We start from the raw sequence: 26,158 nt of genomic DNA on the forward strand, positions 1-26,158 counted from the left end.
GTATTGTGTCACGTGATCGTAGCACAGTATTGTGTCACGTGATCGTATGACAGTATTGTGTCAAGGTCACTTGGACAATACTGAAAGTGTGCTGCTGTAGTGTTGCAGATGGTGTTCAATAGGAAATAAACAAGAGCAAGTCTTAGAGCAGGGTACCGATGTTGTCAGACAAAAGTCTTAGAGCAGGGTATTGATGTTGTCAGACAAAAGTCTTAGAACAGGGTACCGATGTTGTCAGACAAAAGTCTTAGAGCAGGGTACCGATGTTGTCAGACAAAAGTCTTAGAGCAGGGTACCGATGTTGTCAGACAAAAGTCTTAGAGCAGGGTACCGATGTTGTCAGACAAAAGTCTTAGAGCAGGGTACCGATGTTGTCAGACAAAAGTCTTAGAGCACCAAGTTTGTCTAACAACTGTCAACATGTTTGTCTGACATCTGTCAACAAGTTTGTCTGACATCTGTCAACAAGTTTGTCTGAAATCTGTCAACAAGTTTGTCTGAAATCTACATTATTTTAGTTACTTTAATTACAGACTTCTTACAACTAGCCCCACTGGGTATTACTCTCTATTCTAGGTTATGGTATGGTACTAGGATAAAGGAAATTTTGGACCGTAGTATTTCAATAGTTCCCACACTGCCTATCAGACTACACCATCAATGGCTTTTTCAGTCTATAAAACTAATCTAGTAAGGAGATCCACTCTTAAACAGCCGCAGGGCGTAAGATTTCCAACCCAAGTTCTAAATGCAAGTCTTACGTGGTATCAACTGTCTTGCAATTTAATAGTTAGTAAATGTTAAGAGTTGTTTGATTCCAAAAAAATTAGACCTTAACAAATAGATTTGACTGATCTACCTAAAAATACATTTTTCTGACCAGAACAATCAAAATCACAAACTAGATCTAAATCTAGATACGCTTTTGATACAAGAGTGCGCACCTAATTTACTACGAGAACATTTTAGCGCGTGTTTGCATCGTGATTTTACGTTTGATATAAAATAAACAATAAATCTTGAAAAAGTTTTGGATTTGCGGCAGATGGAGAATAGCCATTAACATGGAGCTGATTTTAATTAAAATAACATGGATCTGATTGAAATTACAATAACGTTGCTGTTTAGCTGGCCTGTGGCAGTTCAAAGTAAATAGCGGTGTACATGTTGGTCTTTCAATAAACTGTGATTAAATCTTTCATAGCACAATATAGATCTAAGTAGAGATGTAGATCAATACATTTAACATTAACTGTGATTAAATCTTTCCTAGCACAATATTAGTAGAGATGTAGATCAAGACATTTAATATTAACTGTGATTTAAATATGTCATAGTACGATACAATTAGGCGCGTAGATCTAGATACATAACTTTATATAAATTGTGTTTCTATTCAGCACAAATATATTAACTATCACTCTAACATTGAAACTGAAACAAACCGAAAAAAACGCTTTAAACCGTTAGCCTAAACACCTATTGTAGCTTTACAAGAACAATGACTTCCCAATATCTGTGCGACAAATGCAAATAGTAACCTCAGTACTCTGACGGCGGCGTTTTACAAGGATACCTCCGAGCTCACGAGAATCCACCATTATGTAGACATGGATACATGTTTTAAAACGTTTTGACTTCACAGCGGCCGTAAAAATAACTAAATTGAAACTTAAGCCTAAAAATATTCAGAAATGTAATATTTTTAGAATCAACGTTATAAAAGGAGAACTTGAAAATAATTTCTTGTATTTAAAGCTACATTTATCTTTATTTTCATCAAGCCCGGTTAATAAAAAAGATGTTTCACAATGTAAGATAAACATTCGTTGATTGTTTAGAAATTCCGTGATTGATTTTTATTTTTAGTTTATGTTTTAGTTTATGTTGAAATTGTCACGTGAAAACCAAATAGCTTTTGCCTTTTTAAAAACGAAATTGTGTTTCATTACCGAAAATACTAAACGTCAAATACATTCACCCAAAAAACAAAACAATCAGGATTTTAATAACATATGAAATTTAATTACACCATTCTTGATTTTTTTAAATATTAATGGGCTATCGAATAACTTCCAGCCTATTCTCGATTGGGTCCATTTTTAAAATGTATGCAATTAGTCAAAATATGAAGGTACGTCACTAAATTTTCTACAATTATTCGCACTTAAATGTTGACCCAAACAAGACATTAATGATTTCAGCAGCACCCTTGGTAAATAAATGCAGGATTCTGACCGTGTTATTGGAACTTTTGGTGTGGAAAATAAATGAAGGAGTCTGACCTTCTTATTGGAACTTTTGGTGCGAAAAATTAATGCAGGAATGTGAACTTCTAATTAAAACTTTTGATATGCCCGACGTGTTCGATATATTTGGATTATAAAAAAAATGTTGTTGATTTTTAACAATCTATTTGTCTTATCTCACAGTGACAGATCTCAACAGAAAAATAGTCCATCCAAGTGTTGTTAACGTAGGTGGGGACTACACAGTGTCATGTAACGCTGACCTCCTTGAAATCCCAAGACAGAATCTTGGCTTGTTGGCTATGACTATTGGATGGTCAAATGGCATAGATGAACTAAAAAGTTATGCAAGATTCAGATTTTTCAAACCCTATATTTTTATTGTAAGTAGTTTTTTAAGCATAATGCATAAAGGGGATTTAGGACTTTGTTAAGATAAATAAAACAATAATTTATTCAAAAACATAATAATAAACATATATGTGCTTTGAATATATAAAAATAAAATAAGATTGCTATTTTAAAATAAAAAGAAATGAATAGGTCGCTAAAATATTTAAACGATTTTTTGAGTGACACACTCGTTTAATAATATATAAGTAAGCGTGTTTTATATTACAATTTTTCTTTACATTTTTACTTTCTCGTATATACGAAGTATAGAGAAAGTCTTGTAATCGTGCAAAAAAAAAATCAAGATTTTTGCAAATCTCGACGTTTTACACCTCACTGATACGGAAAAACATAATTTTGCAATCTTGTCCGTATGTCTGTGTGTCTGTCTGTCTCTCTGTCTGTGTGTGTGTCTGTGTGTAAACACGATAACTTGAGTACCGTTACAGCTAGGTTGATAAAATTTCACATATAAGTATTTTATTAAAATCGTAGATCCGTATTAACTTTTTAGCGATTTTCGATAACCGGAAGTGGTACTTTTTCTACTTTGAATTTTTCAAAAGCCTATAACTTGAGTACTACTTCAGATAGATAAATGAAATTTCACATATAAGTAATAGATCTAATTCTCCACCTTCTATCAAATTTTGATTAATTTTCGTTGACCGGAAGTACTAATTTACGCTATTTCCGATTTCTCAAAAAACGCAAGTAAATTTATAAAGTACTAATAATATTGCGCACTATTATGCACATTTTGTTTCGGCGTTTGTTTGGTGCGCAAAGTTTTTGTCTATGAGATTCTATTCTATTTTTAAAAGTTTAAGTAATTAAAAATCATGTCTACATATAAGTTATATAAGAATATTCGAGAAAGTTTAGGGGAGATCACTCCCGGTTTATTCTTTCAAAATACAATAAAAATCAGTGCAATAAATAACTCCTAAATTTCTTTAATTTTAAAAGAATTGTAAGTTTAAAATTACGACAGGCCGAAGGTGTTAAATTTTTTGTTCTAAAAAATGCATCAGTATTATAATTCGAAACTAACTTTTCTATTGTACCTCAAGAATATTTAAATAGGTTTTATTTTTAGAAATATGACAGGCAGTTACCTAAGGTAAAACAAAGACTTGGATGACAACCTCAAACAACCAACAATCGCACCAGAAAAACCAACCAAGTGACTGATTTAAATGCAGCCCAAATTCAAGTTCCACATCTCACGTAATAGCTTAATGCGTACCTACTTGTCCTAATATGTATCAGGGACATTTGTGCAGTAAAACTAGTTCTTATTTACCCTAAATCTACGTCTTGTGTGCATTTATTTCTCATGTAGCGAGAAGAGACTGACTTGGCGCCTTCATTCAAAAAGTTTTGGACATTTAAAGTAAGAGCCCCGGATACAGTGAATAATGACCGTTTACCTGATCCTTACTCGGTTAATATCTCACTGACTGCTACAAATGTCAAGCGACAAGAGTCTGGTATATTTTGCTGCAACGCTTCTTACCAGGATATGTCTTTTGATAATCAGTTTCCTTTTCTTTGCCAACACATAAAGGGTAAGTTATGTTTATACTTTTGTCACAAAGGTTACTATATGCGTAGATTCTGACATTTAAACACCCTAATAAGTAAATGATAATCTATATCTATAAAAGCAAGCTGAATTCTGTCCAGCTGTTCCTCACACATTTGATAGGGAAAGTCTTGAAGGTAATGTTCTTGCCAACAACGATATTAAACTTCAATCCAGAGGGAAAATGACAGCGATCTCAATATTTAAGTAACTGACCGAAGCCAAATATAAACTACATATTTTTTAAGTGCTTGAATTTATATCACTTGCAGATGCTCTACTAACTTAATATTTGTTAAGCATACTAGACTAAACGTTATCCTTGGAAAACTCTAGGTTTCGGGGTAGTCGATAAATATATAAAATCGATAATAAATCGATAAATGTTTGACGCTTTATATCTTTCCACCCCTCTTCCCACTGCATAAATGACGTCACGTTTGTTTGATAATGTTCATCTTTCCCATCCCCTTCCAACCGTAACACATCGTCACAAAATGTCAGACCCCACATTCAAAAAGATGTCACACCTCAGGCAACATGCTATTGTCTTTTAAAAACACGGATTTCGGCTGAGCATGGGTCTGACCACACTATCTCTTCATATGCTGAGATCAGAAAAACGGGTTAACTCTACTTCACCTGCCTCGTGAAGCCTCAGACAATATGTTTTTGCCTTTTAAAACATCGATTTCCGTTGAGCATGTGTTTGACCACACTTACTCTTCATATGCTTCGATTACAAAAACTGATTAACTCTACCTCAACCGCCCAACGTCTTGCCAAGTCCTAAATGGTAACTTTATCATTTACACCCGAAACGAAATTACATATCAGCTTATAATAGTTACATTTTTTTGTCTTACGAAAACACCGATTTCTTTCTATAACATTTTCTGAGCTCAAACCTCATTTGAATAATAAATGAATAAATTATTAAAACTAACGTCAAACTAAAATAATAATAAATTAGAACCTATCGCGTGTGTTGTGATTTCCCACTGTGCATTTTAAAAAATAACATAAAAATAAAAAATAATTAAATAGAATTAAAAAGCAGAATTCTATGATGTTTACGAACCCGTACCACAAGCGTCGTAACTATTACACTGTCATCTCGACCAGCTGGGTTCATTCCATTGGGTGGAAATTTACTGGGTTATATTTTACTTAGAGCCAGCGTAAGAAGGTTGAGTTACGCGAATATTATTTGAAATTGAATTATATCACAATTTAGCCAATGTTAATTTACTGCAAACAAAATATTAAACGAAGGAAACATTTGGATGAAACTTCTTTATATAGGCCTACTTAACTGATTACAAATAAATGTGTATATTAGTAAAGAATGGCTAATAAAATATAATATTTGATTCATGACTAGTGAAAAAAAAGCAAAGACGTCACACATAAAAGAAATAGCCTAAATCAATAGCGCACAATTATGTGCAATTTCTGAATCACACGGCTATTTGATTATTCAACATGCAGGAATATACTGTGTACTAAACGAAGCGATAATTGAGAATGAAACGTTAAATGCAATCTAATGTATTATTATATTTCGCTTAAAGCTTTAACAGTTATTTCTTATATGTTTTAGGTACCAACAATATTTTCAATTTTCAAAAGAATACTCTTTACAGAATTTCTGATACGAGAATTATGAGAAATAATTATTTTAATTTTTTTAATAATGAAAACACTATTTACTAATTATTTCTGGCACCTGAGGAACATTCATGACTTTTGTCGAAAAATTTTTTAATATAGATTGCAGCAATGTTATCATTTGTTTAAATATGATACATTTAAAAAAAAAACATCTAGCTCTAGATATTAATGAACCAGTTTGGTAATTTAATATGGTGTTTTGAAATGTATTATTATACAAATAGATCTTTATTTTTCATAATAATATGCCAATGTTATATTTGATGTGTGGAAGTAAACATAAAAACAACCTTTTTGTATGGAAAATAAATGCAGGATTCTGACCTTCTTATTGGAACTTTAGGTGTAGACATTAAATGCAGGAGTCTGACCAACTAACTACAACTTTTGATATGCCCGACGTGTTCGATATATTTGATTTATAAAAATAATGTTGATTTTTAACAATCTGTCTTATCTCACAGTGACAGATCCAAACAGAAAAATAGTCCATCCAAGAGTTGTTAACGTAGGTGGGGACTACATCGTGTCATGTAACGCTGACCTCCTTGAAATCCCAAGACAGAATCTTGGCTTGTTGGCTATGACTATCGGATGGTCAAATGGCATAGATGAACTGAAAAGTTATGCAAGATTCAGATTTTTCAAACCCTATATTTTTATTGTAAGTAGTTTTTTAAGCATAATGCATAAGGGGATGTAGGTCTTTAGTGACAAGGGGACATCTACGCTAAAGATAAATGAAATAAGTACTTTGTTTTACATTTATATATTAATAAACATATTCATGGATTAAAAATATGAATATAAAACAAGATTGCTTTCTTCAATAAAAAGCATTCTCTGTCAAAACATAATAAAATCAGTGAGAAACTATTAAAACTAGTTCTTATTAACCTTAAATCTACATGTCTTGTGTGCATTTATTTCTCATGTAGCGAGACGAGACTGACGTACCGTCTTCAGTTAAAAAGTTCTGGACATTTAAAGTAAGAGCCCCGGATACAGTGAATAAAGACCGTTTACCTGATCCTTACTCGGTTAATATCTCACTGACGGCTACAAATGTCAAGCGACAAGAGTCTGGTATATTTTGCTGCAACGCTTCTTACCAGGATATGTCTTTTGATAATCAGTTTCCTTTTCTTTGCCAAAACATAACGGGTAAGTTATGTTTATACTTTTGTCACATAGGTTACTACATGTGTAGATTTTGACATCTGAACACCCTGTTACGACCCATTTCCTTGGCTCTTTCAATAAAATCGGGAATAGGCTAAACTGGTACAGTCCGTCTCACGTCTGAATTTCTCTCTGCCTCAACGGGCTATTCTAATCTGAGTCTAGAGACACCATGTGGCACCCGCTTTTGGCTACGTTTAGTAGCCGAGTTCCCAAGACCCCAATACGAGCGCCTTAAACCCAAACGACAAATCACGTACCCACATTTAGAGTCAACTCCAGGTCTTTGTAACTACGCTGTTAATTAAAAGATAATTATTTTTTAAAAAATCGAATGAAAGAGTCAACCGTGTATACACTACAATTGATCAAGTAGTCTAGCACTGGTGTGGATCAAATGAGAAATCTAAATTGGAAGAAATTAATTTTGAATTAACAGAAAGACTATTCATTACTTTCTCGTATATACGAAGTATAGAGAAAGTCTTGTAATCGTGCAAAAAAAATCGAGATTTTTACAAATCTCGACGTTTTACACCTCACTGATACGGAAAAACATAATTTTGCAATCTTGTCCGTATGTCTGTGTGTCTGTGTGTGTGTCTGTCTGTCTGTCTGTCCGTGTGTAAACACGATAACTTGAGTACCGTTACAGCTAGGTTGATGAAATTTCATATATAAGTATTTTATCCAAATCGTAGATCCGTATCAACTTTTGAGCGATTTCCGATAACCGGAAGTGGTACTTTTCCTACTTTGAATTTTTCAAAAGCCTATAACTTGAGTACTATTTCAGATAGATAAATGAAATTTCACATGTAAGTAAAAGATCTAATTCTCTACCTTCTGTTGAATTTTGAGTAATTTCCGTTGACTGGAAGTAGTAATTTAGGCTACTTCCGATTTCTCAAAAAACTAATGTAAATTTTTAAAGTACTAATAATATTGCGCACTATTATACGTGTTTTTATTTGGCGTTCACTTGGTGTGCAGTTAATCTGTCTACGAGATTTTATTCTATTTTTAAAACTTTAAGTATTTAAAATGGATTAAAAATCATGTCTATAGCCCGAGTTCCCATCCCCTGTTATTTTATATAAGAATATTCGAGAAAGTTTAGGGGAGATCACTCTCGGTTTATTTTTTATTTGTGGAGATATTTGATTTGGAGATCCGTATTGCAGATAGAGTTGATCTGTTTCAGTCCTTATCAGGTGATCGTGGTTGGCACTGTGCCTAACACTAGTGTTTTATACAGACTGGTTACTGGGGTAAGGGGTCGGGGGTCAGGGGTCATATGCTGGGGTCGGGTAATTAAAACGGAAAAGCTCAATTTATTTTGCCCCTTGTGACTTATGCACAAAAGAAAAGATGATAATGATCGCCCGAATAACTTCTTCCTCATTGATGGCTGACCTGTTCTCACATATAGTTGGTGGTCGAACTGTTCTCACATATAGTTGGTGGTCGACATGTTCCCACATATAGTTGGTGGTCGACCTCTTCTCACATATAGTTGGTGGTCGACCTGTTCCCACATATAGTTGGTGGTCGACCTGTTCTCACATATAGTTGGTGGTCGACCTGTTCCCACATATAGTTGGTGGTCGACCTGTTCTCACATATAGTTGGTGGTCGACCTGTTCCCACATATAGTTGGTGGTCGACCTGTTCTCACATATAGTTGGTGGTCGACTTGTTCTCACATATAGTTGGTGGTCGACCTGTTCTCACATATAGTTGGTGGTCGACCTGTTCTCAGATACAATTGGTGATTTAAATGTGGTATAACGGGAGAAAAAAAATTAAGTTTAAAATGCACACTGAGTAACAGATTTTTAAAAAATTGTTTTCATTATCATTAAAGATTATATACTAAAAAGTAAAATAAAACAAATATTTTGAAAACTTTAAAATTTTTAAGTTTTTCAATGCACCGAACATTTAAAATAATTTTAAAAATTCAATTTTAAATAAAACCATTGGTCGCTCACAAAAATCTGATACATTATTTTTGTACCCATGCTTATATTAAATTTAAAAACATGCTACCTGTAATAGAAATTTGGTTGTTACCTTTTTTACTTTCTCGTATATACGAAGTATAGAGAAAGTCTTGTAATCGTGCAAAAAAAAATCGAGATTTTAACAAATCTCGACGTTTTATATCTCTCTGATACGGAAAAACATAATATTGCAATCTTGTCCGTATGCCTGTGTGTCTGTCTGTCTGTCTCTGTGTGTGTAAGCACGATAACTTGAGTACCGTTACAGCTAGGTTGATGAAATTTCATATATAAGTATTTTATCAAAATCGTAGATCCGTATCAAGTTTTGAGAGATTTCCGATAACTGGAAGTTGTACTTTTTCAAACTTTGAATTTTTAAAAAGCCTAATAGCTTGAGTACTATTTCAGATAGATAAATGAAATTTCACATGTAAGTAAAATATCTAATTCTCTACCTTCTGTCACATTTTGAGTAATTTCCGTTGACTGGAAGTACTAATTTACGCCATTTCCGATTTCTCAAAAAACGCAAGTAAATTTATAAAGTACTAATAATATTGCGCACTATTATGCACATTTTGTTTCGGCGTTTCCTTGGTGCGCAATTCTTTTCTCTATGAGATTCTATTCTATTTTTACAAGCTTTTATTTAACTCGCTTCCTCTGTCGTCAGTCGTCAGTCTGTCTAGATCGAAACGCAGGAGTGAAAATTCGGTCACTTCTACTTGACCGATACGATTCACATTTGACACGTGGGTCAAGACATGAAGACAATGCAATCTGAAATTAAATTTGACTTAATTGGATGCCTAATTAATTTTTTATGAATTAATTAAAATTTGGACCGAATTAGTAGGCATGTCTATCCAACCACACCACACGCGTCATCAAGTTCAATAGCTGCGCCATCACGTTCAATGGCTGCGCCATCACGTTCAGTAGGCGCGCAATGGTTTTTAGTCATGTATCTCTATCCTAATATATAAAACCCCACGTTCGCACTTCTCTCTCTCTCTCTCTCTCTCTCTCTCTCTCTCTCTCTCTCTCTCTCTCTCTCTCTGTCCGCAAAATATTTTCGCCGGACATCACGTCAGAATCGGCAGCGATATATGAAAACCTTTATACGGACTTTTGTTGAAAATAATATGTTAGATGTTTTAAATGTATAACCACAATTTTATTTAAAGAAGAAAAATAAAAAATAAAGGCGTATTCGAATGTAGAGAAACAGTATTATTTATGCAACCGGAAAAGTGTATACACTTGGGACAAGAACGCATTTAACAATGACGTCGCTTATTGTTTACACAAAAAAGAGCACACAACTGATGACGTCATCTTCCCAGTTTAGAATTTTAAAAAATGAACTATTTCATTCAAATATGATTTAGAGCTATGTACGCTATGAAATGTAGACTACACAATACGATATTCTCGGCCAAAACTTAAAAAAAAAATTTATCTATTTGGATTCTTACTGGCTAATTTTGGGTAAAAAAATTAATTTGAAAAAAAAGGTATTTTTTTAAAACACTTCTTTTATTCTCCAGATTTTATAAGGTACCTAATTAGCTGAGATGATAGTGTACTTGATACCATACAGGTGGTGCTGGATCGAGACACACCAAGTCAAACCTAATTTATGTTTTTATATGTAAATCTTCCTATTTTAGACTATAAAGAAAGGAACTACTTTGGAAATCTTTGTTTATCTATGCAATTTGCTAATCTCTATAACGAGAAAAATGGCCCGTTGAGGAAGGGTACAACGGGCGCTAGGCTGATAGTGCTGTCTCTTTTCTCTAAACTAAAACCAACCCACCCCCCACACACACCACCCCCCCCCACCCCCACCCCCCCACCCCCAAAAAAAAACACATGTCTACCGTCCCATTCAACGAAATATAATTATATACTTTTTCCAGTGTCCGCCCCCTCCCAGAAAATTCTACACCCGCCCCCGAAAATTTCAAGTACCCCCACCCCTCTCCGGGGAGGAAAAAGTCTAAATTAAACCCCCCCACTCACCCCCCCCCCCCCACACACACACCCCCCCACCCCCCACCCCCCCCCCCCCCCCACCTTAAAAAAATGTCTACCGTCTCATTCAACGAAATATAATTATATACTTTTTCCAGTGTCCGCCCCCTCCCCGAAAATTCTACACACGCCCCCGAAAATTTCAAGTACCCCCACCCCTCTCCGGGGAGGAAAAAGTCTAAATTAAAACCACCCCCCCCCACTCACCCCCCACCCACCCACCCACACCACCCCCCCCCCCCCCCCACACCCCCCACCCACCCCCTCTAAAAAAACATGTCTACCGTCCCATTCAACGAAATATAATTATATACTTTTTCCAGTGTCCGCCCCCTCCCCGAAAATTCTACACCCGCCCCCGAAAATTTCAAGTACCCCCACCCCTCTCCGGGGAGGAAAAAGTCTGAAAGAAACACTGGTGTCGCGCTTAGCCACTACCCGAAGAATTGCATTAAAGAAATTGCAAGAAAACCACTTTTTAGATTAGACACATTAATTAGGCGGTAATTTTATTATAGAGTATCGATGAAGAAATTTCTTTTGAGTTGGGGAGGGGGGGGGGGGCTCAGACGTTCTTACGCGGGGGGTGGGGCTTCGCCCCTACCCGAAGAATTGTATGCAAGAAACTCTTCACGCAAACCATTTAGATTAGACAAAATTATTTCCTTTTTTTTCAATGTTTACTCGATAATCAATGACGTCATATGACTGTGTGCACAATGTGTGCTTGAGATTATTTTCTACTTTATGCTAAATGTGACCGCGTCATACTTCGTTTTTAGAATTACTGTGCATGTTTTTATTTTGCTTGTGTTTTCTCTACAGCGTTCTTGTCAGATAGATAGATAGATAGATAGATAGATAGATAGATAGATAGATAGATAGATAGATAGATAGATAGATAGATAGATAGATAGATAGATAGATAGATAGATAGATAGATAGATAGATAGATAGATAGATAGATAGATAGATAGATAGATAGATAGATAGACAGACAGCGAAACTATTAGTATTAATATATTAAGCAAAGTTGTCGGGTGCCCGACATCGGGCACTTCCCGGCGCCGCATGCGCTTCAAATTTGGCAGGATGTTGCCTTGGGGCGACAGAACACGGGGGCCGGTGACGGTTGGCCTAAGGGTCTACGATGAGGAGGTCAAAACAGACCTCGACTGATCGGCGCCTTAAATGAGCTATAAATTGAAAAAAATTTGTCCACATAGGAACCTCTTCATAACTCCTGAGGTCGTAGACCGACCCTCAGGCGAAATAATTAAGCATTCAAATTATCAATGTTTTTGAAAGCCTAAGCGAAGCAGGGCAGCATGCCTAGTTGTAAATAAAACATGTCAAGTACTAAAAAAAATTCATAAAAAACGTTTTAATAACAAGCTTTTATGTAATAATGCACTTAAAAGTAGAAAATAAATTATAGACTACTATTTAAATAACTATAAAGAAAAGCGTGTGTCACTTTAGTATCTATTGGATACCTTTACTAATGTTAAGGAAGACACCCACGCTTTTCTTTATAGTTATTTAAATAGTAGTCTATTATTTATTTTCTACTTTTTAGTGCATTATGACATAAAAGCTTGTTATTAAAACGTTTTTATGAATTTTTAAAAGTTTAAGTAATTAATAATCGTGTCTATATTCCGAGTTATATAAGAATATTCGAGAAAGTTTAGGGGAGATCACTCCCGGTTTATTCATTATTATTTCTCCCGCTAGTTTTGTCCCTGGATACATTGACCTTAATTTCTCCCGCTAGTTTTGTCCCTGGATACATTGACCTTAATTTCTCCCGCTAGTTTTGTCCCTGGATACATTGACTCTGGACAATCACTGCACCAAGACGTTGCCTGAGTACCGTAGAGGTCACATCCAGAAACTAAGTGAACTCAACGTTGTCAGTTTCTGCAGGTAAACCCTGTCCACACATTCTGCAGGTAAACCCTGTCCACACATTCTGCAGGTAAAACCTGTCCACATATCCTGCAGGTAAAACCTGTATACACATCCTGCAGGTAAAACTTGTCCACACATCCTGCAGGTAAAATTTGTCCACACATCCTGCAGGTAAAACATGACCACACATCCTGCAGGTACAACCTGTCAAAACATCCTGCAGGTAAAACCTGTCCACACATCCTGCAGGTAAAACTTGTCCACACATCCTGCAGGTAAAACCTGTCCACACATCCTGCAGGTACAACCTGTCAAAACATCCTGCAGGTAAAACCTGTCCACACATCCTGCAGGTAAAACTTGTCCACACATCCTGCAGGTAAAACCTGTCCACACATCCTGCAGGTAAAACTTGTCCACACATCCTGCAGGTAAAACATGTCCATACATTTTGTAACAAGATTCAATTTAAAAAAAAAAAAACCTTCTATCTTCGGAAACCGGTTTCAGTATTACATCAACTCCTTAATATTTTGCAACTAGACCTAATGACAGACCTCCCCCCTATCCCCCACCCTCCACCCCCACCCTTCAGTAATCCAAAGACCTATAGTCAGTGTATCCTGGATTCAAGACGTGATAGTCACACAGATCAGACATACATGGTCAAATTGTTCGAGAAACAATTTCCTAAAGAGTACGATCTTAAGCGTGCGGCATATATCCTATGTACCAAAGGCACGACATACTGTAAGTAGACAAATGTTGTAAGTAGACAAAAGTTGTTAGTAGACAAAAATTGTAAGTAGACAAAAGTTGTAAGTAGACAAAAGTTGTTAGTAGACAAAAGTTGTTAGTAGACAAAAGTTGTTAGTAGACAAAAGTTGTTAGTAGACAAAACTTGTAAGTAGACAAAAGTTGTAAGTAGACAAAAGTTGTTAGTAGACAAAAGTTGTTAGTAGACAAAAGTTGTAAGCAGACATAACAAAATCTGTAAGTAGTTGTTTGTTTAAGTATGTTTGCAAGTAGACAAAGATTATAAGCACATCACGACATAGTACACCGATGTAAACATTTTTGTATTTGAATGTTTAGTTCTTGCTCTCATATGAGGTGAGCTTCTAAACTAACCATAACCCTAAAACTTACTGGAAATAATCTAAACAAAAACAAAACAAAGATGTCATGAGTCATGTTACAAGATGTGATGTCATGAGTCATGTTACAAGATGTCATGTCATGGGTCAGTGTTACAAGCTGTCATGTCATGGGTCAGTGTTACAAGATGTCATGTCATGGCTCAGTGTTACAAGATGTCATGTCATGGCTCAGTGTTACAAGATGTCATGTCATGGCTCAGCGTTACAAGATGTCATGTCATATATCAGTGTTACAAAATGTCATGTCATGGGTCAGTGTTTAAAAATGTCATGTAATTGACAACTACTCAACACGTGTCTTGTACAAATATTTTAAAGTGTGTACACAAGTGACCAGTATTGTCAGATGTCATTACTTCATGCAGTGTCAAAGTTCGCTTCGTTTGACTACAAAGTTTTAATTGACTGCGAGATGTCCGCTGACATTGACCAATGTGAGATCGAAGCCACCTCGGCCGAGAGATTACAAAACTTAACGGCAGCCTTTGCCTCCAACAACCAAGCGGATATCGAGAAACATTCATGCAAGTGGGTTCAATCTTTTAGTTTCTTTACTTTCAATATAAAATAAGAGATTTCAGAATTCTTTCCTCAAGAAGGTTTATTGTTTTTGATCTCATACCATTTCTTGATTTTTTAAAAACATTGCTAAAACAATTGACAAACATACTAAAAGTGTAATGTTTTTATGTGGCATTTTTCTCAACTTTAACAGATTTAAATGATTTTATCAAACTACAACTACCTTTTCTAACGTCTGTCTTCATGTCTGTCATCACTTTTTTCATAATAACTGTCGTCATGTCTATGGTTATGTTAAATTTTTTGACTGCCTTTAATGCACCACAACCGCAAGTTTTTGTAACTAAGTATAGATCTAGGTCGAAGTGTAAAATCAATGCATCTTGATAAAAAACATTAAAATTAGACAAGTATCCATAAAGTATATCCAAATGGAACCAAACCTCTAACATGTTCCCTGTTTCTGTTCCCCAGACTGTCAGTAGACTACATGAAGTGTATCCAAGCCCAGTACACCAAATGGAACCAAACCTCTAACATGTTCCCTGTTTCTGTTCCCCACACTGTCACTAGACTACATGAAGTGTATCCAAGCCCAGTACACCAAATGAAACCAAACCTCTAACATGTTCCCTGTTTCTGTTCCCCAGACTGTCACTAGACTACATGAAGTGTATCCAAGCCCAGTACAACAAATGGAACCAAACCTCTAACATGTTCCCTGTTTCTGTTCCCCAGACTGTCACTAGACTACATGAAGTGTATCCAAGCCCAGTACACCAAATGGAACCAAACCTCTAACATGTTCCCTGTTTCTGTTCCCCAGACAGTCACTAGACTACATGAAGTGTATCCAAGCCCAGTACACCAAATGGAACCAAACCTCTAACATGTTCCCTGTTTCTGTTCCCCAGACTGTCACTAGACTACATAAAGTGTATCCAAGCCCAGTACACCAAATGGAACCAAACCTCTAACATGTTCCCTGTTTCTGTTCCCCAGACTGTCACTAGACTACATGAAGTATATCCAAGCCCAGTACACCAAATGGAACCAAACCTCTAACATGTTCCCTGTTTCTGTTCCCCAGACTGTCACTAGACTACATGAAGTGTATCCAAGCCCAGTACACCAAATGGAACCAAACCTCTAACATGTTCCCTGTTTCTGTTCCCCAGACTGTCACTAGACTACATGAAGTGTATCCAAGCCCAGTACACCAAATGTAATAAGGATTTTGAGGACTTTTTTATCTATCAGTTTGCTCGCCTTGGCCAGTAAGTTACATCAATTACATCTAGCTGATTTATTTCGCTTAACATGGAAATTTACGATTTGTTTTTGGGGGAGATTTCAAACGTTTTCATGAAAAACAAATTTTCTCTACTTTACCTTAGCGTCCAATGTTTGTATCTTGACTTACCTCAGCGTCCAATGTTTGTATCTTAACTTACCTCAGCGTCCAATGTTTGTATCTTGAATTACCTCAGCGTCCAATGTTTGTATCTCGCCTTGACCAGATTCTAACGGTTTGTTTCTCAGAGACTGTCTATTGGAGCACCAGTTTTACAACAAGTTGATTCTCACAGAAAAGTGCACGTCACTATCACGCTCAACCAACGGGGCGTGGTCAGTCGGAACAGGGGCGTGGTCTATCAGGACAAGGGCGTGGCTGATGTTTGCTGTAGCCTTTGTTAATAGTGTAGGGCGTGTCCATATGCTCAGATAAAATCTGGCTTGTTTAGTTCTTGGCTATCTTCTGTAGCTGGGTGCAACAAAATAAGTTTAGAAAATGTTTTTATTTTTAAGTATTATCTATGAAAACATTAAAAAGTTTAATCTCTAAATAAACATGGACCAGGATTGTTATAAATTTTTTAAGCCTCTTTGGGGAAAACGTTAACAAGTTTAAGCAGTTAATTATTGTTTACTTGATTTTTAATTGATGCATTGTTTAATTTATGCTGACAGTTACATTTTGGACTGGTGTCGGTTAGCTGTTGAGTGAAATAGCTATCTGTTAGTATTGTGTCACGTGATCGTAAGACAGTATTGTGTCACGTGACCGTAGGACAGTATTGTGTCACGTGATCGTAGGACAGTATTGTGTCACGTGATCGTATGACAGTATTGTGTCAAGGTCACTTGGACAATACTGAAAGTGTGCTGCTGTAGTTATGCAGATGGTGTTCAATAGGAAATAAACAAGAGCAAGTCTTAGAGCAGGGTACCGATGTTGTCAGACAAAAGTCTTAGAGCACCAAGTTTGTCTAACAACTGTCAACATGTTTGTCTGACATCTGTCAACAAGTTTGTCTGAAATCTGTCAACAAGTTTGTCTGAAATCTACATTATTTTAGTTACTTTAATTACAGACTTCTTACAACTAGCCCCACTGGGTATTACTCTCTATTCTAGGTTATGGTATGGTACTAGGATAAAGGAAATTTTGGACCGTAATATTTCAATAGTTACCACACTGCCTATCAGACTACACCATCAATGGCTTTTTCAGTCTATAAAACTAATCTAGTAAGGAGATCCACTCTTAAACAGCCGCAGGGCGTAAGATTTCCAACCCAAGTTCTAAATGCAAGTCTTACGTGGTATCAACTGTCTTGCAATTTAATAGTTAGTAAATGTTAAGAGTTGTTTGATTCCAAAAAAAATAGACCTTGACAAATAGATTTGACTGATCTACCTAAAAATACATTTTTCTGACCAGAACAATCAAAATCACAAACTAGATCTAAATCTAGATACGCTTTTGATACAAGAGTGCGCACCTAATTTACTACGAGAACATTTTAGCGCGTGTTTGCATCGTGATTTTACGTTCGATATAAAATAAACAATAAATCTTGAAAAAGTGTTGGATTTGCGGCAGATGGAGAATAGCCATTAACATGGAGCTGATTATAATTAAAGTAACATGGATCTGATTGAATTTACAATAACGTTGTTGTTTAGCTGGCCTGTGGCAGTTCAAAGTAAATAGCGGTGTACATGTTGGTCTTTCAATAAACTGTGATTAAATCTTTCATAGCACAATATAGACTCTAGATCTAAGTAGAGATGTAGATCAATACATTTAACATTAACTGTGATTAAATCTTTCCTAGCACAATATTAGTAGATATGTAGATCAAGACATTTAATATTAACTGTGATTTAAATATGTCATAGTACAATACAATTAGGTGCGTAGATCTAGATACATAACTTTATATAAATTGTGTTTCTATTCAGCACAAATATATTAACTATCACTCTAACATTGAAACTGAAACAAACCGAAAAAAAACGCTTTAAACCTTTAGCCTAAACACCTATTGTAGCTTTACAAGAACAATGACTTCCCAATATCTTGCGACAAATGCAAATAGTAACCTCAGTACTCTGATGGCGGCGTTTTACAAGGACACCTCCGAGCTCACGAGAATCCACCATTATGTAGACATGGATACATGTTTTAAAACGTTTTGACTTCACAGCGGCCGTAAAAATAACAAAATTGAAACTTAAGCCTAAAAATATTCAGAAATGTAATATTTTTAGAATCAACTTTATAAAAGTTGCAATTTCGGAGAACTTGAAAATAATTTCTTGTATTTAAAGCTACATTTATCTTTATTTTCATCAAGCCCGGTTAATAAAAAAGATGTTTCACAATGTAAGATAAACATTCGTTGATTGTTTAGAAATTCCGTGATTGATTTTTATTTTTAGTTTATGTTTTAGTTTATGTTGAAATTGTCACGTGAAAACCAAATAGCTTTTGCCTTTTTAAAAACGAAATTGTGTTTCATCACCGAAAATATAAACGTCAAATACATTCACCCAAAAAACAAAACAATCAGGATTTTAATAACATATGAAATTTAATTACACCATTCTTGATTTGTAAAATATTAATGGGCTATCGAATAACTTCCAGCCTATTCTCGATTGGGTCCATTTTTAAAATGTATGCAATTAGTCAAAATATGAAGGTACGTCACTAAATTTTCTACACTTATTCGCACTTAAATGTTGACCCAAACAAGACATTAATGATTTCAGCAGCACCCTTGGTAAATAAATGCAGGATTCTGACCGTGTTATTGGAACTTTTGGTGTGGAAAATAAATGAAGGAGTCTGACCTTCTTATTGGAACTTTTGGTGCGAAAAATTAATGCAGGAATGTGAACTTCTAATTAAAACTTTTGATATGCCCGACGTGTTCGATATATTTGGATTATAAAAAAAAATGTTGTTGATTTTTAACAATCTGTTTGTCTTATCTCACAGTGACAGATCCCAACAGAAAAATAGTCCATCCAAGTGTTGTTAACGTAGGTGGGGACTACACAGTGTCATGTAACGCTGACCTCCTTGAAATCCCAAGACAGAATCTTGGCTTGTTGGCTATGACTATTGGATGGTCAAATGGCATAGATGAACTGAAAAGTTATGCAAGATTCAGATTTTTCAAACCCTATATTTTTATTGTAAGTAGTTTTTTAAGCATAATGCATAAGGAGATGTAGGTCTTTAGTGACAAGGAGACGTCTACGCTAAAGATAAATGAAACAAATATTTAGTTTTAAAGATATATATATATATATATATATATATATATATATATATATATATATATATATATATATATATATATATATATATATATATATATATTAATAAACGTATTTATGGATTAAAAATATGAATATAAAACAAGATTGCATTCTTAAATTTAAAAAATCGTGTGTGCATTTATTTAGCGAGACGAGACTGACGGGCCGTCTTCAATTAAAAAGTTTTGGACATTTAAAGTAAGAGCCCCTGATACAGTGAATAAAGACCGTTTACCTGATCCTTACTCGGTCAATATCTCACTGACTGCTACAAATGTCAAGCGACAAGAGTCTGGTATATTTTGCTGCAACGCTTCTTACCAGGATATGTCTTTTGATAATCAGTTTCCTTTTCTTTGTCAAAACCTTACGGGTAAGTTATGTTCCTAAAACCGTATGAGTTCAAGGTGTGCATCCATGAGTTGGTATGATGTGCGCACCAAAATGTATTCTTGATTGCATCGTGCCTTGGCGTTGAAAGCAAAATAAACATAAGCCAAGTCTGATGGTTGTTAGAAATGTGTTAACATGGATCTAGTGAGACTTGCAATAACGTTCACATTCCTTGCCAGCTGGGCTGGATCGGCACAAAGTGAGTACAGAAACAACAACTGTGAAACATATTGTATACATCTTCTACAAATATGTACCCAATGTTTATGTTGAATTTTTTTTATCTACAACAAGACATTTTGGGTACAATTTTAAATACATACTTATGTAGAAAAAATGTTTTTCGGTCCTTGGTCTGTCTGCACGTCTGTCTATCAGTTAAGTGCATTAAAAACTATCTATGAACATAAAGCTTTAAACTAATTTTTTAACCCACAGTTGTTGGCGCTGGCGCGGTCCTTACTTTAGACGAGTACTGTAGCACCAAACTACCTGAAGGCAACAGGGCGTCCTTCAGGACATTAAGCATACAGGAGACTCTCAGGTTCTGTGGGTAGGTTAGACAGGACATTAAGCATAGACTCTCAGGTTCTGTGGGTAGGTTAGACAGGACATTAAGCATAGACTCTCAGGTTCTGTGGGTAGGTTAGACAGGACATTAAGCATAGACTCTCAGGTTCTGTGGGTAGGTTAGACAAGACATTAAGCATACAGGAGACTCAGGTTCTGTGGGTAGGTTAGACAGGACATTAAGCATAGACTCTCAGGTTCTGTGGGTAGGTTAGACAGGACATTAAGCATACAGGAGACTCTCAGGCAAACACACAACATAGGAACCAATCCGAACCCTAAGCCACAACATTGGACCCAACCCGAACCCTAACCCACAACATTGGAACCAACCCGAACCCTAACTCACAACATTGGAACCAACCCGAACCCTAACTCACAACATGGGAACCAACCCGAACCCTGACCCACAAGATAGGAACCAACCCGAACCCTAACCCACAACATAGGAACCAACCCGAACCCTGACCCACAACATAGGAACCAACCCGAACCCTAACCCACAACATAGGAACCAACCCGAACCCTGACCCACAAGATAGGAACCAACCCGAACCCTAACCCACAACATTGGAACCAACCCGAACCCTAACTCACAACATAGGAACCAACCCGAACCCTGACCCACAACATAGGAACCAACCCGAACCCTAAGACCAATAGTGTTGATAAAATCAATGAACACATGAGATGGCTCAGAGATGCCATTATGGTGTGTTCGCACGAAACCATACACCATATTATTATTTTGCTATCTTCAAATTGGACCATGGCCTAATCCTTTTAATCCAGCTATCACCATGGCCTAATCCTTTTAATCCAGATATCACCATGGCCTAATCCTTTTAATCCAGATATCACCATGGCCTAATCCTTTTAATCCAGATATCACCATGGCCTAATCCTTTTAATCCAGATATCACCATGGCCTAATCCTTTTAATCCAGATATCACCATGGCCTAATCCTTTTAATCCCTCCCCAGTAACGCGGATGTCTACACTGACTGTCTCCTCTCAGCCAGAACTTCCAGCGATACGACCTACACGGTGAAACTGTTCGAGAAACATTTCCCCAGCGAGTACGACCTGAAGCGGGCGGCTTACGTCTACTGTACAATAGGCGTCCAGGAGTGTGAGTAGACAAATGTGCTGGTCAGCATTTGTGGTGGTCAGCAAATGTGGTGGTCAGAAAATGTGGTGGTCAGCAAATGTGGTGGTCAGCAAATGTGCTGGTCAGCATTTGTGGTGGTCAGCATTTAAGGTGGTCAGCAAATGTGGTGGTCAGCATTTGTGGTGGTCAGCATTTGTGGTGGTCAGCATTTGTGGTGGTCAGCAAATGTGGTGGTCAGCAAATGTGGTGGTCAGCAAATGTGGTGATCAGCAAATGTGGTGGTCAGCATTTAAGGTGGTCAGCAAATGTGGTGGTCAGCATTTGTAGTGGTCAGCATTTGTGGTGGTCAGCAAATATTTGTTGGACAACACACGTTTAAAATAATGTCATTTTGTTAAGTGTTATAAAATGTCATGTCACGAACTACTGTTATAAAATGTCATGTCATGAACTACTGTTATAAAATGTCATGTCATGAACTACTGTTATAAAATGTCATGTCATGAACTACTGTTATAAAATGTCATTTCATGAACTACTGTTATAAAATGTCATGTCTTGAACCATTGGTGCCCTGAAGTATACAGATTCATCTTGAATGACGTTAACAACTTCATCGACTGCGAGAGGAACGCCAACACTGGACAGTGCGAGATCGAAGCCAACTCAGAGGCCGGACTAAAAGATCTAACAGCGGCCGTTGCCTCCAATAACGAAGCGGACATAAAGAAACATTCATGCAAGTGAGTTTATGATGTAACAATCTTTATCCAGAGGCGTAGCGAAGGGGGGTACATATGTCCCCGGCGCCGACCTGAGGGGGCGCCAAAATGGGTTGGAAAAACAAATTAAAATCTCTTTTTAGCTGCATTTTTGCTTTATATATATATATATATATATATATATATATATATATATATATATATATATATATATATATATATATATATATATATATATATACGGTCAAAGCCCGAAGTCGGCCAATGCGCGGATTGGCCGGCCAATGCGAGCATTGGCCAATATCGCCTCCCATTGACCGGTCAAAGTCCGAAACTTTGCTTGATTTCGGACTGGCCATGGTGGACCGGCCAAAGTCTTAATTAGAAGATCATCTGGCTAGGGACGATTGGCGAAAGTCCGAATTAGAAGATCATGTGCAGATTTCGTTTTTTTTTTTATGCCGTAAGGATTATTCATTAAAGTAAATGACAGAAACATTCAAAATTTTTATTGTACTATAGTCTCAATCAATCAATATTATCATTCGTTACAATAAGTTGAACGTTTATGGCATTTAGAATTACATAGTAGCTTGTTATTTTTACACTTGCAGCGATTTGTTGTGCACTTAGTTGTGCAATTGCAGCGAGTGTAGCCTTGGCCCCATTCAATGATTGTGAAGATGCGATGTTTCTTAGTGATTTTTCTTCAGTGCCAACTGACGACAATAAGAGCAGTTTTTCGTGAAGAATTGAAAACTCACTTCTAGCATATAGTTGTTTTAGAACACAATGTTCCGTTCCTAATTTGTAGAAACCGCCCTCGACGCTCATGACAACTGCAATCACGCTTCGGGGATCACCGTGACCTCTGTCAACATCTGGAACACGGATGCGTACATTGTGACCCACATCGGCATCTTTAAATTTTGTATTTGATGTTTTAAGCATCTTAGCACCTTGATTTTGCAAGCTAGTATGAGCTGCTGACCTGTGTTCCATGATGTCTTGTTTGTTGTGACACAATCTGCAGGTAATATTACCTCCGTAACCTTTGTCTGCTTCATTGAGTATTCCACACATAGCATGGACATCGTTGCTACAGGATCCACAAGAATGAGATGCACTACAATGTTTTTCACAAACTATACAGAATCTGTTGGTCACATTATTGTCACGCAACTGGTCTGGACGTTCCGCCACGGCAGCAGATGTGTTAGCCGAGGAAGTCGTTGCATTTATGGCAACCTCCATTTCTTGTTCAATGTTCTCAAGATCTGGTTTCTGACGCCCACGCCATCTCAAGTCGCTTGGACACTATGGTGAAAGGCTGCAAAGTCTTTTGAACGTTCCGTCTTGTTGCACGTGGTCGGTGACGCCGAATGTCTTTGATTTTGTTCTTTGATGATTGTCATCAAGGAGGAGGCTGTCACATACAGTTGTAGCCCATATATAGAAACTAACATGGATTTACATTTTTTTTTTCTTTTGACAGCCATCTGCTATGTCTGTCTTATGGTCTGACGGCCCTTTTGATACATGTCGCCTTGCACATAGAATGCTATACAAACAAGAGCTAAACAATACGTTACTCTCAATGAAACCGCACCCAGAATAATGAAAACGCGATCACAACTTAGTCTAGATAAAACATTGGCCAGGACATCCCGGCCAGTGCGCGCATTGGCCGGCAAATGTACGAAATACGATCTTAGAGCTAAGTTCTTCGGGCTTTGGCCAAGAGAGCCGGCCCATGCGCGCATTCGCCGGCCAATACGCGCTTCGGCCGCACTTCGGGCTTTGACCGTAACATATATAATGTATGAGGGGGTTGCAAATCGACACTTTGAGAGGGGGCGTGCAAATTGAAAGTTTGACGGGGGGGTGCAAATCTAAAATTGAAAGGTTGATGCGAGCGAGGGGGCGCCAAATTGAAAGTTTGTCCCCAGGCGCCGGGAAGGGTCGCTACGTCTCCGTCTTTATCTCAATCATGGCCAACCCCAGTACACCACATGGAACCAAACCTCTAACATGTTCCCTGTTTCTGTTCCCCAGACTGTCAGTAGACTACATGAAGTGTATCCAAGCCCAGTACACCAAATGGAACCAAACCTCTAACATGTTCCCTGTTTCTGTTCCCCAGACTGTCAGTAGACTACATGAAGTGTATCCAAGCCCAGTACACCAAATGAAACCAAACCTCTAACATGTTCCCTGTTTCTGTTCCCCAGACTGTCACTAGACTACATGAAGTGTATCCAAGCCCAGTACACCAAATGGAACCAAACCTCTAACATGTTCCCTGTTTCTGTTCCCCAGACTGTCACTAGACTACATGAAGTGTATCCAAGCCCAGTACACCAAATGGAACCAAACCTCTAACATGTTCCCTGTTTCTGTTCCCCAGACTGTCACTAGACTACATGAAGTGTATCCAAGCCCAGTACACCAAATGGAACCAAACCTCTAACATGTTCCCTGTTTCTGTTCCCCAGACTGTCACTAGACTACATGAAGTGTATCCAAGCCCAGTACACCAAATGGAACCAAACCTCTAACATGTTCCCTGTTTCTGTTCCCCAGACTGTCACTAGACTACATGAAGTGTATCCAAGCCCAGTACACCAAATGGAACCAAACCTCTAACATGTTCCCTGTTTCTGTTCCCCAGACTGTCACTAGACTACATGAAGTGTATCCAAGCCCAGTACACCAAATGGAACCAAACCTCTAACATGTTCCCTGTTTCTGTTCCCCAGACTGTCAGTAGACTACATGAAGTGTATCCAAGCCCAGTACACCAAATGAAACCAAACCTCTAACATGTTCCCTGTTTCTGTTCCCCAGACTGTCACTAGACTACATGAAGTGTATCCAAGCCCAGTACACCAAATGGAACCAAACCTCTAACATGTTCCCTGTTTCTGTTCCCCAGACTGTCACTAGACTACATGAAGTGTATCCAAGCCCAGTACACCAAATGGAACCAAACCTCTAACATGTTCCCTGTTTCTGTTCCCCAGACTGTCACTAGACTACATGAAGTGTATCCAAGCCCAGTACACCAAATGGAACCAAACCTCTAACATGTTCCCTGTTTCTGTTCCCCAGACTGTCACTAGACTACATGAAGTGTATCCAAGCCCAGTACACCAAATGTAATCAAACCTCTAACATGTTCCCTGTTTCTGTTCCCCAGACTGTCACTAGACTACATGAAGTGTATCCAAGCCCAGTACACCAAATGTAATCAAACCTCTAACATGTTCCCTGTTTCTGTTCCCCAGACTGTCACTAGACTACATAAAGTGTATCCAAGCCCAGTACACCAACTGTAACGAAACGTTCGAGGCTTTTTTCCTCTACAAATTTGCTCGCCTTGGCGCGTGAGTAGATTTCCTCCCAAGTCACACAATTTCTTTTTGGGGCTGACACGCGAGACAACACAAACACACAAACACACAGAGACACAAACACGCAAACACACAAACACAATATTGTGCTTATACCCGTGACCACTTAGCACGTGAGTTATGGCCAAGTATTTGATTGGTTGTCTTAAAGAATTTCGGTAGATTATAAAAGCAGTGTTTCTTCCAGACTTTTTTCTCCGGGGCACTTGAAATTTTCGGGGGGGGGGGGGGGAGGGGGCGGAGGACTTTCTGCGTGGAGGGGGGGCGAACACTGTTGAAAGTATATATTTTCTATATAAATTATATAAATTTCATTTCGTTCGGGGGGGGGGGCGGTAAAAAAAATTCGGGGGGGGGGGGGGGGGGATTTGCCTAGAAGAAACTCTGTATAAAAGGAGCTTCTAGATATTTCATAGCCAATAATACACTAAAATATTACAACCTATTGAATACACTGCGTCGCGAGCAGGAGGCGGGGGGGGGGGGTCCGCACTGGGTGTCACCATTTTAAAGGTGTGACACCATGGCGAAAAGATGCAAAATGTATAGAAGAAATTTCTTTTTGCCAGTTCAATTAATGATTAATTAGTGACACCATGA

At 37.4% G+C, this 26,158-nt stretch overlaps 2 protein-coding genes across 2 annotated transcripts in view; both read left to right on the forward strand.

Moving 5' to 3' along the window:
- The window catches only part of LOC131946830 (uncharacterized), an 83,875-nt gene extending 58,480 nt beyond the window's left edge, over nt 1–25,395 (forward strand). Inside the window, exons 4-11 of the mRNA XM_059307805.1 lie at nt 20,180–20,294; nt 21,296–21,444; nt 22,004–22,166; nt 24,377–24,487; nt 24,641–24,751; nt 24,905–24,907; nt 24,993–25,103; nt 25,257–25,395. Coding sequence (XP_059163788.1) covers nt 20,180–20,294; nt 21,296–21,444; nt 22,004–22,166; nt 24,377–24,487; nt 24,641–24,751; nt 24,905–24,907; nt 24,993–25,103; nt 25,257–25,395 — 902 coding nt within the window. The remainder of the gene's footprint in view (nt 1–20,179; nt 20,295–21,295; nt 21,445–22,003; nt 22,167–24,376; nt 24,488–24,640; nt 24,752–24,904; nt 24,908–24,992; nt 25,104–25,256) is intronic.
- Nucleotides 1,021–16,525, forward strand: LOC131946921 (uncharacterized). The gene is made up of 10 exons (XM_059307966.1): nt 1,021–1,148; nt 2,433–2,632; nt 3,988–4,213; nt 6,369–6,568; nt 6,843–7,068; nt 12,953–13,064; nt 13,645–13,799; nt 14,575–14,737; nt 15,910–16,008; nt 16,274–16,525. The coding sequence occupies exons 1-10, from the start codon at nt 1,091–1,093 to the stop codon at nt 16,458–16,460; spliced, it is 1,626 nt and encodes a 541-aa protein (XP_059163949.1). The 5' UTR covers nt 1,021–1,090; the 3' UTR covers nt 16,461–16,525.
- Nucleotides 25,396–26,158: the final 763 nt, after the last annotated feature.

The sequence above is a fragment of the Physella acuta genome, unplaced genomic scaffold (genome assembly GCF_028476545.2).
Source record: "Physella acuta isolate Inbredline_101_S28 unplaced genomic scaffold, ASM2847654v3 ptg000054l, whole genome shotgun sequence".
Classification (NCBI taxonomy): Eukaryota; Metazoa; Mollusca; class Gastropoda; family Physidae; genus Physella; species Physella acuta.